Source organism: Syngnathus leptorhynchus, chromosome 15 (assembly GCF_054491065.1).
Source record: "Syngnathus leptorhynchus isolate UIUO chromosome 15, UIUO_Slep, whole genome shotgun sequence".
NCBI classification, from domain to species: domain Eukaryota; kingdom Metazoa; phylum Chordata; class Actinopteri; order Syngnathiformes; family Syngnathidae; genus Syngnathus; species Syngnathus leptorhynchus.
In genome coordinates this window covers 7527818-7544324 of record NC_141209.1, presented here as the reverse complement: position 1 = coordinate 7544324, position 16507 = coordinate 7527818, and the positions used below count along the sequence as shown (strand labels likewise).

General features: G+C 40.7%; 2 protein-coding genes and 1 non-coding gene across 6 annotated transcripts; 2 read left to right on the top strand and 1 right to left on the bottom strand.

The window, feature by feature from the left end:
- Positions 1–7: 7 nt before the first annotated feature.
- On the bottom strand, positions 8–2419 carry LOC147045461 (zona pellucida sperm-binding protein 3). Of its 2 annotated transcripts, XM_085932843.1 has the most exons (9): positions 1943–2419; positions 1758–1870; positions 1388–1494; positions 1142–1316; positions 949–1066; positions 806–885; positions 643–731; positions 273–580; positions 8–175 (listed from the first exon to the last, which is right to left on the bottom strand). In XM_085932843.1, the coding sequence occupies exons 1-9, from the start codon at positions 2342–2344 to the stop codon at positions 92–94; spliced, it is 1476 nt and encodes a 491-aa protein (XP_085788969.1). In that variant the 5' UTR covers positions 2345–2419; the 3' UTR covers positions 8–91. The 2 variants fall into 2 exon arrangements, with proteins under 2 accessions (XP_085788969.1, XP_085788968.1); XM_085932842.1 differs by having other exon boundaries at positions 8–580; positions 1943–2418.
- On the top strand, positions 1950–9697 carry LOC147045459 (protein L-Myc-1b-like). Of its 3 annotated transcripts, none has more exons than XM_085932850.1 (3): positions 1950–2131; positions 6073–6624; positions 8429–9697. In XM_085932850.1, the coding sequence occupies exons 2-3, from the start codon at positions 6135–6137 to the stop codon at positions 8992–8994; spliced, it is 1056 nt and encodes a 351-aa protein (XP_085788976.1). In that variant the 5' UTR covers positions 1950–2131; positions 6073–6134; the 3' UTR covers positions 8995–9697. The 3 variants fall into 3 exon arrangements, with proteins under 3 accessions (XP_085788976.1, XP_085788974.1, XP_085788975.1); XM_085932848.1 differs by lacking the exon at positions 1950–2131 and adding an exon at positions 5598–5743; XM_085932849.1 differs by lacking the exon at positions 1950–2131 and having other exon boundaries at positions 5613–6624.
- On the top strand, positions 2710–2783 carry trnai-aau (transfer RNA isoleucine (anticodon AAU)). The gene has a single exon. It is a non-coding gene; the product is annotated as a tRNA-Ile (tRNA).
- Positions 9698–16507: the final 6810 nt, after the last annotated feature.

Sequence of the window (16507 nt, the reverse complement as noted above, 5' to 3'; positions counted from 1 at the left end):
GCTGCTGTTGTATTTGTCAAATTTATTGAGATGGCAGAGTGTAATGATTCAAATTATGTCCATGTAAAATACCAAGTCGGCTCTTGATCATTTACCAGCTCATCATGGACGTCAGAGGACTTCGTTCTTGTTGTCTCTTCAGTCCCGTTCGAGCGATTCTGGTTTTCTTCATCGCCTTTGGAATCAAGTTGTGGTGCATCACTTTGCAGAGTGACTTGTAATGCTAAAATGTGTTTCATCTTTACCGCTTTTATTTTATCATCTTTGAATACCTGTTTGGCATCTCTTCCTTCCAATGTATCTCCAGATCCATCCTCGGTGAACTCTCTCAAACTTCTCTCTTCAGGCTTTTGACTCGGAAGGGCAATCGTTTTAGGTCTTATCTTTTCTCCTCCAATCACACTTTCTCTTCCATAATCCTGTTTACTGTCTTTTTCTTCTTTGCCATCAATCCCGAGTAGGTCTTCATTTTCCCATAAAATGTCATCCCTGACGATCTTGTTCAGTCTTCTGACACGTAGGAAGCCTTCCTCTTCAACAATCGGCTGATCCGAAACCAGCATGCCACTTCTGACGGAACCTTTGCAAAAATGACAAACGTGTGGATTAAAAACATTCACGGGAGAACAATAACTTGGGTACCTTCCATTCTTCTTCTCTTTGACTTGGAGCTCAGACATTGAGAATCACAACACTTGCAAATGGAGTCATCTCCCAAAAGAGCCTTCCACCTAACAAAAGATGATCCAAAATTAACCCCATCTCACTTGTGTGAACAATAAATAGATTTAGAACTCAATCTCACCTATCTTCTTGGTATGTGCATGATTTCTGCGCTGGACCTGGCTCTTTTGATGTAGCAAATAGTTGACAGTGAAGGTTGATCTAAACACAGACATGAGTCACATTTGACTTAAGGACAGAGTGAGCGTGGCTGCTGATTCTCACCTCACTCTCTGGGTCAAAAATGAACTGGAAGGCTTTAAATGAGAATCTCAGGCTTCCGTGAACACGGGAGATGAACTGAGAAGACCCTTCGGGGTCTCGCTTACTGTCCAGCATGCAACTGTGGATGGCATGAACATGACATCACAATTGGAACACTAATGGGGAATAATAAACTGCTATATGCAATCCATACCCCAAATTGCCAATGATTGTGTACTTATGGGATGATGAAGTGCCGCTGTCCGGTGAAGCGTGGCAGCTGCTGACGTACAGTTTCCTTCCAGTGGGCAGATGTGGAGCAGAGATTTGGACGTTAACCTTCTGACCAAGCTGGAACACTTGATTTTTGATCGGGGTGCTCCATGAATCTGAATTTGACACATCGTTTAGTGTGACATGATGTAGAGAATGTAAAGCACCGTGTTGTATTTCGACATACCATCCATAAAATGGATTTGAAACTCATTTGGATTGGCTCTTAGAGTTTTACGCACAACGGCACTGGTCCAGGTGGGCTTGACTGCCAATTGGTACACATGCCCATACCTTGGCAAAAAGAACACGAGATATACGTAGGTCAAGTTCTCATAACAAAATATTCTTTTTTTAGCATTGAATGTCTTTAGCTTTATTTATTTATTTATTTATTTTTCATAAATTATTTCACGGTACCTTAATTGCTTGCATTGTCTTACCTATTGGGAAAGTTAGTGAATTGTTTGGACCCGCTAGGAATTACGGCCATTGATTTTTTTTTTTTTTTTACACTTTATTTCTCCTTATGTATGAGTACTCTTGTCACCTCTTACCTTTGATAACGACATTGAATGTCGACGTCAATCCGAGACGCTCCGCTTGGAAACCTCCCGGTTGAAGGTTCATAATGGAGAGTGAATTTGTAGACAATAAAGTCGTGCTGCGACTGCCGTCATGGGGGGGGGATATGTTATTAAGGATAACATAACATTATGGATATGCATGCATATAGGTCTACCTCTTGCCGGGAGCCACACGCTGTCAGGGGATAGTTGAAGAGCAGATCCCCGTAGGGTCTCAGGATACCGTTGCTTCTGCAACTAGGGCCCAGTTGGAGCTCCGACTCATCCGCGCTGAAGCCGTAGAAAGAGGGCTTGACCCGGACGAGCAAGTTGGACGCGGAGCATGTCACGGAGACGTCTGGAAGGTATGTCAAGCCAAAGCCGGTGGTTTCAATTGTTGGTAACACGCGAGTGGGTTTGCTCACGTTGGTTGGGTCAGGTTTGAATTTCGCGGTGCCTGGTTTAGTTGAGATATTTCGTCTTAAGACAGACGTAGAGCGGTCAGTGGCCGTTTTGCAGCAATCGAGGCTGAAAAGTAATAAAGCACAAAATAAAGTGGACAGATGTTTTGCCGTCATTTTTTTTTTCGTTACGCGTAACGTGCGCGTAACTCCACGCACGTTCACAGCTGGAGGTTATTAAAGGTGATGGGTGAAAAAAAAAGAAACTTATTCGAGGAAACTGTAGGTGCATTGAAAATGTATTTCCTATGTATGAATGGTTTTCATAAACAGTTACCCATCATGTATCATTCTGGGATGTGGCGGCGTCTATGTGTTAGCTCAAGCAGTCGATAGAACAGGAGAGTACTGCATAATGTATATGTTTCTAGATGTTAGCTGGGAATTTTTTTCTGGGTTTTAGTATTAGTAATTCAGTAAGTCGCTTCCCAGCCATACGTGATATATTCAAATTTGTATCCCACTGTTACAAACGGTACAGTGGCCGGTTAGCTCAGTTGGTTAGAGCGTGGTGCTAATAACGCCAAGGTCGCGGGTTCGATCCCCGTACGGGCCATGTGTTTTTTCATTGCCCTTGATTTTTCTTTAAAAAACTCAATGGACATAGTTCAACATGTTGTAAGAATTTAATTTGAATTCAACCAAATATAAACGGAAAATGATTATTTTCCCAATTAAAACAATGGATTGTAGTGCTTTACTAAGTATATTACTAACAACAAATCTATACAGGGATCTTCACAATATATTATAGACAATATACATGTGGTTCATTCAAAAATTTGAATTACATTTGAACTCTTTTTACCCCTTATGACGAGCGTCTCTCCCGTCTTCAAAAGCAATGTAATTGCGCATGTTAGCCACCAAGAGGCGTGCGACTACCAGCTGTCTTGGATACAACAAGCACATAGCTATTTTATTCTTTTCAGTGGAAGCGGAACACCTAAAAAGTTGTCATCCATTAGAAAAAAATCTTATGGGGTTGATTTGAATTTGGAGCTCACTAGCTTTGAGTTTCAGTTTCTGATTTGATCTACAAAGGTCCCCAAAAGTAAGAAATAATAACCATAATTTTATAATAGCAAGAAGTATGGGACGACAAAAAATAAGTCAGCTGTATGTCATTTTTTGGCAGGTGAAGCTGTTACCCGGCCTGTTCTTTCTTTTTGGGGTGTGTCTGAGTGGTGGTGATTTGACCTCTCCGGGGAGCAATAAAACGTGTGTGAATAATTCACATTAACTGCATAGTCTCTGGTTGACTGGACCCGTTTTGAAACCTGCTCGGGATCGGGATGTACAGGTCAAAGGGTGGTGTGAGTGTCACAGAGGTCGTGGGGAAAAGGAGGGCTCCTCTTGTATATAACATGATCACATCCAACCATCCAAATTCCCTCACTGCCAACTGTGTGATACTCCTCCATGGGTCATGTGACTAACACGAGTGCTCACCCGAGGTGAAACCCACCCCCTCTCTCCTTTCTTGAGTATCCTCACACATATGCTACTATAACAATAAAAGACAATAGTGGCCACTTGAAGGGGATGGAGGGGTGACAGAGGGAGTGGCCTATTGTTAGTGTTAAGTATTGTTACCCCGACAAAGTTTCCGCAGAGGAAAAATAAGATTTTCAGATAGATCATCTTGTCATGGTTTCCCTTGGATCAATATTTTTTTTTTTTACTATAGTAGGCTAGAAGGCAGGTCTGTTTGGATTTCAAAACAAGTTTGTCTTCATCAATATTATCATCTTACCATTACATCCATCAAAATCTAATATAGAATTTGAACTGATTCAAATGATGTCTATGAAGTGGGGAAATGTATTTTATGTTTTATCTCCCTTTTATGTTGATAACGGTGTGCGACATTGCCTTTTCAATGTGTATATGGATGATTTATTCAAGCTTTTGAATGAAAGTAGGACTGGATGTCGAGTTGTCAACACAACTATCGACCACCAATGCAAAAAAGAGCAACATTATATTCATTATGAGTAATGAAGACATAAAACTATCTATCCCTGATTTTTTTGGGTATTCAACAAGCTAACATGCTTATTCGAACGTTTTCTATTTTAAAGCATATTGTACTCTAATTTATACTGCCCACCTGTAGAGGTGCTACAGAAAAACAGTATGCATAAACTTCAGGTGGCATACAATGATATGAGGATGCTGCCTAAGGTTCCCCGAGGGGGCAGTGCCAGTCAGAAGTTTGTAAATAAAAAATCTGCACATCCCTGTTAAAATACCAGGATGTTTGTGATATCCAAAAATGACACAAAGATAAATCACTTCAAACTTTTGCATCCTTAATCTGACCCTATGCAACCAAAATGGAAGGGTGGAGTCTTTTCTAAAGGGGAAGTAGAAATAAACAACTGAGAGATGTGGTTGCACAAGTGTACATCCTCTTATAACTGAGATATGGCTGTGTCACTCATATTCAATAATTCAGCACGCATTTGCCACCAAATTTCTATGTTTAAGAAACGGCGAGTCAAAAATATACAAGTGGTTCATGAAGCAAGTCTGAAGCTTCAATTTCCCACCAATAGTTTTTACAGACACCTGTTTAATTTAGATGTGAAAGGCTTGTTATTTCAAGGCCTCAATCTCATAGCCCAGTATTCAGTGGGTGTACAGGGGTGTCACCGTCATGTGCTTGACCTCGAGCTGTTCGCCAAAGACAGATGATGGTCGTTAATCAATGTGCATCACTCAGCTTGAACATGATACTGACGCTTTTGTCCAGTCCACTGTGAGGTACAATTAAGGAGAAGGCCAAGCATGTGATAATCAAGATTCAAGCTGATCAATACGCTAGCTCAGGGCTGTCAAACTTAATTTTTGTAAATGCGGCTTCCTTCGGAGGGCCGTGAGGATGATAAAACCAAACAAATGTTTCATCAAATGATCATATATTACACAAAAAAATGATAGGTTCAAAGCTTTCAATTTCTCGAATTATTGTTCAAGTGATTGGACATAAAATCTTTTGAAATATTAATATATAATATTTTGAGGAAGATTTTAGCGAGGGTCATGACAGATTTACTTTCACGGACCACATAAAATGATGCAGCGGGCCGGATCTGGACCCCCAGGCCTTCAGTTTGATACCTGTGCGCTAGCTGCAATTAGCTTACATTCCTAGGAGTTTAACATACTAAAAGCTCTACAAAAGGCCAAAAATTACATCCAATTTCAAAATAAAGACGAAATAGCCTTATTGGAATATTGGCAAAGCCAACCTGAAAAATCATATTGGTAGAAGAAAGGTCCGTGTGTGGATTAAAGACAAAGACAACAAAGAAATAAAAGGCAAGAGAGTACAGTTCGATGCATCCATTTGGTAGCCCCGCCCTACACGTTAGTGTGCATATAACAGGATTTCTACTGGCGCGAAAAACGCAGTGTGGCTTTTCCGTACTCTTCGCTGGGCGGAACTGCAGACAGCGATTTGTTGGATATTCGAGCCCACAACTAAAACAAAAGACAAAACAAGCTCGGGTAGGTTTTAGTTCGTGCACGTTACCAGTGGATTTGTTTTTGACCCGATTTTTTTTTTTTTTTTTTTGGAGTCAGTTGAGTTGTGGTTCTTGTGCACGATCTTTTGTGCAAATTTTGTTTGGATCGAGTTGAAGTTGAGTGAACTTTGCACGTTGCATGTTTTTTGGCGTTCGAGTTCTGAACGGACCAGTTTTATTGCCAGTTAAATGTAGTTACCGCGGACATTTATTTATAGTATTTTTTTGCGCAATATGCACATGTTTTGCCTCGTCACCGTAACAAGCAGTTGGAAATTCAAAGCGGTTAACTTCCTGCAATGTTTCCTTCAGGTTCAAAGGACTAAACCCAAAGAGGAATTTTATTTTTGTTTTATTTTATCACCAGCCTAACAATGGAGTACGACTGTTACCAGCACTATTTTTTCAATGACTTTGATACCGAAGAGGATTTCTACAATTCATGCGCTCCAAGCGAGGACATTTGGAAAAAGTTCGAGCTGCTGCCCTCCCCTCCCACGTCTCCCCTCCAGACTCTGGAGATCGGGGACGGCAACGTGGGCTGGCTGTCTAGAGTACTGGCTCAGGAAGACGACTACGAGAGTCAGGGGCCGGTCCCCAACATCAGCTCCAACATCATCCAGGACTGCATGTGGAGTAGTTTCTCAGCCAGTAAACAGCTGGAGAAGATAATGCACGGCAAGCAGTCGGCTCCGTCTCAGCCCCCAGGAGCTCGCCCTGGTTCGCAGAGCCTCGCGAGGCCAAGCAGATCATTCTGCTTCTCGGCTGCGGACTTTGTTGACCCTGGGGATGTTCTCGCCTACCCGACGATTAGCTGCAGGAAAACGGCGTCATCTGGCTCCGACTCTCGGACTGACTCTTCCGGTAAGAGCCTGACCTCTGAATTATTTTTCTTTTAAACAATACGTCATGTGAAAACATTGCGAAACTGACTGGACCATATGAGTCTCAAGCCTGTTTACCCCCCCCCCTAATCTATCAGCAACCTCTGTTTTACAATCAGAGTGCACCATAGACATTTGATAGGATGAGCCCCTGTGATTTGTGATATGCAAAAGCATCAACCTTTCAGGTCTCTCAATTGGGGGACGCCTACTGGGCCATCAGGTCCACTCATTACAATTGCTGATGAATGTTCCTTGTTGGGTCCATGACAAAGGCTGAAATTCTTCTCTGCTCCAATGCCTCGAAGCTGTGTGGGGGGAAATAGTGATGTGCTTGCTTGGCTCTGGAATGCACTTCCTATTGTCACCTAAATTGGATTGTTGCTGTTCCTAATCCAGTGGTTCTAACACAGTTAGAAGACAAGAAGAGTCTTGTGGCACAACACACAACCAAAAGTATTTCTTACTTAATGATGTCATGTTATTGATCACAATTTATACTCGGTGATTTATTTATTTCATGTCATACATGGTCTGTTTAGTTCAACTATTTCTCGTGTAGTTATTGAGATCGGTCTTGGTCTCGAGACCACTTTTTAGGGTTCGATTCGTTTCAAATCGAAGGCGTTTTTACTCGGTGTCAGACAAGGGCGGACTTGAGATCAAGGTCGGTTGATACCAAGCTAGTACAACTGATCAATGGGAAACAGAAACCGCACTTTCTCTGTGTCGCGTGGAGTGCCACGCCCCCCTGCACACAGAGAGTGAGAGGGAAGACTACTCGAGACGTAGCATCCCAGATAAATAGGAAGGGAAAATGTCAACAAACTCGTCCAGTAGATTGACTTTGGCTTCCAAAGCGATTTCATTTGCCAAGCAAAATGTAAGCGGAAAGACAGCAGCGTGCAAATTCTAGTGCTGACGCATCACCTTACAGGGAAAGTAACCATTAAATGAACCACACTGGCAAAGCTAAAATCAGAACACCACATTCTAAGACATCGAGAACATTTTTTATACCTGCGATGTTTTCTGACCAACGTTCAGAGCAATTTAATATTCCACCCAATTTTGCTGTTGAAAACAGGCTAGCACAAAAACAAACAATGAACATGCTAGGTCTTGGTCAGCATTACTTGGGAAGTTCATCAAATTTGTTGAATAACAAATATCGCTTAAAAATGCTTTTTCCAAGACAATAGAAACTCCATAATGGTATTGGCAAAGACCCTTTAAAAGAGAATTCACTTCAAAGTGAAAGTAGACATACGGAGTAATGTATGATGTGTTTCTATAGCTTCTAGAAGTTGATGCTTGTGTCCACTAAGTACAACCTTCAGGTGTACTTGTTTTTGTTGCAAATGTAATGAAAAATGTCTTCTTTTTGGGGGGGGGGGTAGATTCCTTGTTCTTAATCTCGACCCCCAAAAGTCTTATCTCGGTTTCAATTCTCTAGTCTCTCTAATTAATATCTTGGTCTCGGTTGGTGTGGTCTTGACTACAACACACTGTTAGACAATTCTTTGTTGTTTGTGTCATTAGTCGGATATACAAGTTAATTTTACTGACATTTCGTGGAAAACCATTTTAATTGTAATGCCTGTCACTACACGTCATTGGCATAGAGAGCTAAAGACAGACATGTTATTTGTTGTGGATTTTCAATGTGTGATTTTCATTAAAAAAAAAATCTCTTTTCTGTTGCACAATTATTGATTTTTATTTATTTATTTATTTATTTTGTTCCCCGCCGCCTAAAAGTTGTTTTTGTGTGTTATTTACAGAAGAAGATGAAGAAGAAGAAGAAGAAATTGATGTTGTCACGGTGGAAAGCAAACACAACCAGGCCCGACTGGCGAGTGTCCACAAGCCAGTGACCCTGACAGTGCGTACGGACCCCCTCCCCAAAAGCTTCCACGCCTTGGTTCACCAACAGCAGCATAACTATGCAGCCCGCTCCCCCGACACCGAGCCCGACGTTCACGACGATGAAGATGAGGATGACCTGGAGGAGTTCCAAAGCAAGCGTACGAGCCCGGCGTCCAGTCGTCCGATCTCGCCTTCGGGAAGCTCCTTGAACTCTGACATGGAGGATGTAGATCGCAGGAAGAACCACAATTACCTGGAGAGGAAGAGGAGGAACGACCTCAAGTCCAGGTTCTTGGCCCTCCGAGATCAGATCCCAGGTCTTGAATCCACCAAGACCCCCAAGGTTGCCATCCTGACCCATGCCGCGGAATACCTCAAGGAGCTGCACGCCAAGGAGGAGCAACAGCAACAGGAGCGCAAACGCCTCAAAGCCCGGAAGCATCATCTCCTGCGCAGATTAGCTGCACTGAAGCGTTTGTAAACCTCCAAATAAGGACTTTAATCAATTTTGCAAAGCCACATTTTTTACTATATGACAACCTCCAGCCTCCATTTTTTTTGTTTTTTTTTTTATACATTTTGTAGCAGAATTGTTGCCCTGAGCCTGTTATTGATGAAAGGGTTGTTATCTCAGTGGGGTTTGTTTTCCTGTTTTGCACAGTTATGCAGTGAGGATAATGCAAAAAATGTTTGTAGCTTGGCAAAAGATATTTTCTGATATGCTGTGATGGGAGCTGAGATGCTCCATTGTGTGTTAACTGGCTTAACACATCCTTCAGAGTACGTGTGGAAATGAGCTGAGATGAATTCATTCCATCATTGCACATTAATAATCGAATGGAGTGCCATGTATGGTGCGAGTGCGTGAGCTGGTTGTTTTGGTTTTGTGTGGCTGTTCACATTTGTCAGTAAATAATAGCTTGGTGCTCTCTGTTGCAGGAGCATAACAAAATCATCAGTTGCTGCTGAGCTTTACTTGTCTGTTTGATTGCCCACCAGGCATCAAGGAGCCTCTATTTTGTTTAAGAAAATGTGGAGTTGGAAAAAAAAAAAAAAGTTGCACTGCTGTACTTTATACTCACACGTCACTTTGGAAAAGCAATGCATCTGATGGTTTTGATTGATTTGTTAAACATGTGCATTCAAAAGCAACATTAAATTTTGATACCTTATTTGCAACCAAACGTGAAGCTGTTCTTTTTTTTCCACCCAAAACACTGGTAGACCTTTTTTTTTTTTCTCAAAATATATTCTCAAAGGCAAAGCAAACCTGCTCTACCATCCAAAACTTTGGAGTTGCTTTGGAGAAATTTCCCTCCTTTTTTTTTTTTTTTTTTTTATCAAATAAAATGACAATTTTTTTAATGAGGATAACCTTAAACTAATCCAAATACACATTGTTCATGTAAATTACTATTCTAGCTGCAAATGTCTTTTTTTAATCCAATATCTATCTACATAGGTGTATAACGACCAATTTCAACTGAAGAAACGGCAACCTTTTGTCAGCTGTTGAACAGATCCAAGAGGAACAAAGCCTTCTGAGTCACTAGTCTAGTGTAAGTATATTGGCGAGCAGCTGGTCAACACAACGTTAACCAGCCTGCCCTTGAAACTTACCCTTGACTACGCTGTGAATTCTCCAATCTGTTTTAGCTACTGCATTGATTTTTCTCTCTCATCTGTTACACTCCAGGAAGTGGCGTAGTGTCAATCTGGACCTCTGCGTCCATTTCTCAACTACGTTATTGTTGCCGAGACATGACCCACTTTTACAGAAGCTAAAAACAACAAAATTAATAATAAAAAAAATAAAAAAAAAAAGCCTTTAGTGCCTAACCGGTAAGTCGCGGTCGACCGCTAGCACACTTCTGGGTCTTGTACTTGGTCATAATTCTGCTCTTAACGTAGGAAGACTGCATTGAGTTGCTGTAATGTTCTCTGTATGTTGGATGACCGTGTTGATGACCCCGCAGACGAGTCCCAGCAAGCCTGGCTGAGGAATTCACAGTCAGTTGCACACTTTTGTTCAGGTACAGCCTGATGGACGAGCATGACACACCCTGCACTCCAACCGTCTTTGTCAAGGCTTTATTGGTGCTTGGTTTTTCACCTGCTTCCTGTGCACTTTCACTCCTCGAGATATATTTGCAGTTGAAAGAAACCATGTACAAAAAAAAATCAATAGTACACATTGAAATTTATACATTTTGGCTGCAATCTTACATTTGAAGAAACACTTTTTCATAGTTCGGGAATTCTCAAAATGAGCTTTTCAGTGTTTAATTGTAGACTAAAAAAAATACATCACCTCCATTGATGATTTTTTTTTTTTTTAATGGTGATCAGTTTTCCAAATCAGATGTTGGCAAATGCTATCACACAAGATAATCTGCTTTCACTGAGGACTACTGTGTTATAAATATCATTTAAATGTCTGTTTATATAGCTATTAATTATATTACTTTAAAAAGTTTTAATTTTTGGTATTTGTTGATGTATGTAGAAATTTCAAAATGTGTTAAATGTTCTAATTAATCACATAAAAATACCATATCTTTACAGATGAACAATTACATAACATTTCATCAATCTAAAAATAAAAAAAACTGATTTATCTAGAGTTTTAAAGTGTGCTGACACTATACAAGTCAATAAAAACAGTTAGGACATCCAAATCATTACCAGGGGACATTCCCCTCTTTCTGCTATTATGTAGAAAATAACAATGCAGTGACGACATCCGACAATGCCGTCCATCACGTTAAAAATATGAGTCATCCCTTCATTTAGACAGTGGCCAAATTATTTGCACTTGTACTAACTACACCAGGAAGTGAAAGGAAAATGCAGACTGATATCAGACCAGGAGGAAATATGTGCAACAATTATATCATCTTTACATTCATGTGGAGAAACAGGCTGTTCTGATCCAAAGATCTGTTCCCAAAAGAGTCGTGCTGGCATCTTCTGTACAATTGCACTGGTCTTGTTCAGATCAAATTGCAAAATATTGTGTTTCAATGAGCAATTGTGTTTCAATTTTGAAGTTTTGGTGTCCCCGCATCTTGACGAACCAGCCAAAAAGCAGACCTTTCACAATAAGCAGTACTAGTGAATCTTGTTGTCTAGGGTTCAACCTGCCGGTTCAACCCTGCAAACTTGACAGACCAGAAATTCGGCTCTTGAGTTTGAATCTCGCCCACGCAGAAGTTCAGAAGTGCACATGTGAGCACTTTTACTTACATGCACGTGCACTAAAAAACAATTGTGCATACACATATCTAGAATATTTAAGTCTCCATCTGGGAGACACAAGAAATCATTTTATGCTTGCCAAACATTTTATTTAAATACTTGTTTTCTTGCTTCCCTTCCATTATTTGAAGGATCATTAATTTTCCTTATTCGTCTGAATACTAGATATATGCGATCAGGGTGGGATTGTGGAGAATGGAGGATTTGACGGTTTGAAGAGAGGCCTTTCTTTGGCTTTGTACTTCCTCTTTCCACGCACGCTCAATCTCATCCCTAACAATGTCCTTTTTAATGTGCGTGTGACATTGAGATGTGGTGCAATCACATATAAAGTCTGTTAGAAGAGTGACAATGGGATGATTTGACCTTTGACCTCAGTTATTTTAGACACTCATCATTTTATAGATTGACCATTTGTCCAAATTTACACACCAAATTTAAATTTGTCCAATAGGCATGGATCTTATTCGTGAGTGCTGATTAAAAAAAAAAAATCAAGCCTTTGAATTACGCAATGCCATAAAGTGCATCTTTGTTCTTGGAACGAGGGAGGATAAAGTTTTGCAACATCCGCTAGCTTGTGCTGAGTCTTGCCTCTGTAGTGGTTTCTGCAGTTTAAAACACACACACACACACACACACACACACACACACACACACACACACACACACACACACACACACACACACACACACACAAGCAATATTTCTATCATTGTTGATGGTTGTCTTAGAATAACCACAAACATACAGGTGTGGTTTGGTTTGTGATTCCTTTTGGCAATCTTCCTTATCACTGACCTCCATTTTTTTAAATGTGGGACACGTGATAAAGTCGGAAGATGAATCGTTTTTATCTTGCGGCAACATCAAACTCACTGTGTGTAAATGGCAAGGATTGTATTAACCACTGTGCAAAGAGATTTTTGGCGGGTACATGCTTGGCTGGAGGAAGAAGTCTTGAATATTGCTCAACACTTTGGCTCGCACGCCCTTCCCTTAAATCTATTTTCAGGAGGCTGACGGTTAAGGAAGTTGTGGGAAACACAAGCGGGATGAGATGCTCAAGGCCTTGTGGGGGCAAAGACACAGGTTGAAGGAAACTTTCTCCAGTCATACTGTACTTTTCTGACCCACATTCCTGCAGGATTGTGTCATTGGAACTGAGCCGGCCGGCCGGCAGTCAGTCACTACTCACGGTCATAATCTTTATCCCCAATCTTACTACTCCTCCCTGTCAGCCTCTCCCACACTTTCCTTGTTTTTTTTATCTTCTTTTATCGACTTCCTATCTGACAGCCACAGCTTGTTGTTCACCAGGTATGTGTGTGGTTACGTTTGCCGATCTGGGTCACGCTTCTTTGCTCAATTCCTCCATGCATGCGTGTGCCTTGCCCTCCCGGTCCGAAGGTCGCTGTTACATAACAGTGATGATTCAGTTGTAACAGGCTTCATGTGTTCCCCTTTCACTGGGCTGCTGTTAAGATAGTATTTGGCTTGTTATGGCACTCACTTCAGGAAAGTCACACTGTTGCTCCTCAAGACCAAATAAACACACTCAAGTCTCACAAATTCCTGTTTTAGTACCAGTTGGGCTTTGTTTGGATTCTTTACAAATTTGTTATCTCTGTCAGTGCTTTATGTGATTTGTCTACAATGCAATGTTAATTTTGTTTGGATTTTAATAGATGATTTAAATACAGGCTAGAGTGTTAATTGGCGCTATGGAGCCATGCAATGTCACTGGATCAGACCTATCAATTTGCCTGTCTAATCTGGTGATAATCCTAATCCTGTTAGTGTAAACACTGCCTGCCATCTGTGCCTGCAAACACCATGGCGGTCAATATTAATGAACCTATCAAAAGGCCTTCAAGATGTCAAACTGTGAGTGTTCAGTGGCTGGAAATAATGTTACTTATGACACAATCACAAAAAGGACAGACAGGTTCTGTAAATGATTATTTATGGATATCAAAGATAGGCAATTTATAACACAATGACAATCATAAATGGTTACAATAGTACTTTAACGTACCCACTTAAGTCGTTCATGAAGCAATCTTGAAACTCGATTTACTCAAGTCAAGTTTCCCTGTTGAAATGTACGGAAATTTCATTCACCTGTTCCATCAGATGGAATATTTTGGACATGTGCCTGACAGGGTATGAATTTGGTAGCAGGAAAGACAGTTAATCTACCACAACATATTTAATTCATAAATATATGAACATTGTGCATCAACCTCTCTTGTATCATATCCTTTTAGATCACCTCAATGGGCAACACAGTTATGAGATGAAGATATGAATGATTGGTGCTCACTTTGTGGTAGGGATGTGCTTTTGACATCTCTAGTGTGCCATTAGTTAAAGAGAATGAAAGTAGCCTGTCCTGCACTCCTGTGGGAAATTACCAACCTTAACTGTGACCCACCTTTGCACAGAGCTATGGCACACGCTTCACAGAATTTACTCCTGTCATGAAACTACATCTTGGTTCTAGTTAATGCTTCTTCTGTGGAGATTGGATGGCTTTAATGTATATGAACATTTGTTGACAAGTGCAGTTATATAACAAAGTTATATAAAAAAAAAAAAAGTTATAACAAAGTTTTATCTATAAATATACGTGTACACAAACCATACAATCATCTCAGCTATTTAAGATTGTACTGCATTTGCATCTGAGGTAATTTGCAGATCATTAAATATTGAAATCAAAAAGTGATTTCACACTTGCCGTGCAAAGAGGATCGTGTTTGTGATTTTGCAAGAGATGACGACAAACTTCTCATGCGTGATTATGAAGCCTGGCAAAGAATTTGAAAGAGTTGAAGCATAACTTCCTGGTATACATAACATACATAATTTTACAATCTAGGCCGTACTTAATTACAACTTTCGAGTAAATTGGATGACGTGAAAGACAGTTTTATGGCAACAAGATACAATAGGATGTTTTATTCTGAAGATGTTTATTTATGATCGTAAATATTACACCATGGTGAACTAGTCTGCCTCATGATTCTTAGGTTCACTCTTGAAATCTTGGCTCTGGTCTTTCTGTGTGTAAAGTGAATGTTTTTCCCCATGCTTGTGTTTTTTTTTTTTTCTGGACACCCTATCCTTATCACACATTTCAAAATCATACATATTATATATTTGAAGCCTCCAAAGGTGTTGATGTGGGTGAGAGTGACCTCTTTGAGTTTGCCAGGAAGTGGGAACAGGCTTCAGATGACCTGTGACCTTAATGACAACACACCGTACATAGAATAGGTGGATAAATATTTTGTTGCACAGTATGTGATGTATGATATACACTGAAGTTTCAAATTTGCTTCATGAACCAGTGGTTGTATTTTTGACTCCTCTAGGGGGGGGGGGACTTTTGTTCAAATCTGAGCTGAAAGTAAACTGACTTGCCATTTGCTAAACCTTTTTATTTAAACTTATGATTCAAGAATTGGTTCAGAAAGCAAAATTGAAGTTTCATTTTCCCATCACGATTGTATACACTATAATGGAAATGGGTCTGCTTTGTGGGGGGTCGGCTCCACTGGCTGCCGCCACGTAATTTGAAGCCTGATATCATTAGTGGACCAAGCAGGAAAAACAATATTGTATTAGCAATACTAAAAAAAAACATACAAGCAGATCTACCCTTATAATCACTTTTAAAACTGAAATTGGGTTGATGAGTTGAAACATTCAAATGTGATAAATCTGCAAAAAGAGAAATCAGAAAGTGGCCAATACTTTTTCACATCACTGTATAAAAAGCATATTTAGTTTCAGCAACAACAATCGTGAATTCCCAGGACACGAAATGCTACTCACAATTGTTTCATTGCTAATATTGTGTCTTGATGTGCTAGAGAATGAGAGGTATTAACAGACATGGAAATAAGTTGTAACTTGTTACAGAGGGCTGAGAAGCAGTTAAACTCACAGCCGCTCTGCTTTGTCAGCCAGCAGATGTTCTATTGTTCTGCTCGGCGGTGTAAAGTTGCCTCTGCTGAAGTTGGGACATGGGCCGCACCGTTTGATTGTAGGCCCATTGAGTGTTGTCGCCTCCAACCCCCAGCGCCTTCTGCACCCCCAAGCTACTAGCTGAGTCAAGAGGATTTGCCCTCCCCCAACTCCAACCCCCTGCAGACCTCATCTTTGTTGCCTCCACCCCCACAAACACACGAGGTATCTACTTTAGTGTTTGTGTTCTTTGTGCCCCCCCCTAGGCCTAATCAGATGACCCCCCATTCCCCACCCCCAAACACATCAAAAGGCAATTTATTGACCAATTACTACGTTGTGAGACTACAGACGACATTGTATTTGCATCAATATGCATTTAAATGCAGATATAATCTTAAACTCATGCAATGTTTTTGATCAGGAGGGTTGTTGTAGTCCGTAATCGTCATCGTCTGGAAAAGCGAAGCTTACGTAATCAAAATGCCTCCCACTATACAACCTGTGTATTAAACGCCCAGGAAACACACATGCAGCACACACTTCCTGTTTTTGTATTGAGCCCAATGGAGGCAGGAAGTGAGATGAACTGCTGTTCTGTTGACTTTGACTCAGATACACCGGGCTGGCTGGACAATCACATTTGAGAAAAGCAATGCAAACAAATTGAATTAAATTACTTGAGTGCTCTGCAGATGCATTTAGTGGTCTGTGCACCACGTGTGACCTTCATACGGTTGCTTCCTTGGAGGCCTGATAAC

Excerpts from the sequence above, each read along its gene's own strand:
- LOC147045461 (XM_085932842.1), bottom strand. The coding sequence starts at position 2,344 with ATGACGGCAAAACATCTGTCCACTTTATTTTGTGCTTTATTACTTTTC. Across the intron at positions 1,495-1,757 it reads ATTCAATGTCGTTATCAAAG|GTATGGGCATGTGTACCAAT; the intron begins GTAAGAGGTGAC and ends CTTTTTGCCAAG. Across the intron at positions 732-805 it reads TGCACATACCAAGAAGATAG|GTGGAAGGCTCTTTTGGGAG; the intron begins GTGAGATTGAGT and ends ATCTTTTGTTAG.
- LOC147045459 (XM_085932850.1), top strand. The coding sequence starts at position 6,135 with ATGGAGTACGACTGTTACCAGCACTATTTTTTCAATGACTTTGATACC. Across the intron at positions 6,625-8,428 it reads CTCTCGGACTGACTCTTCCG|AAGAAGATGAAGAAGAAGAA; the intron begins GTAAGAGCCTGA and ends TGTTATTTACAG.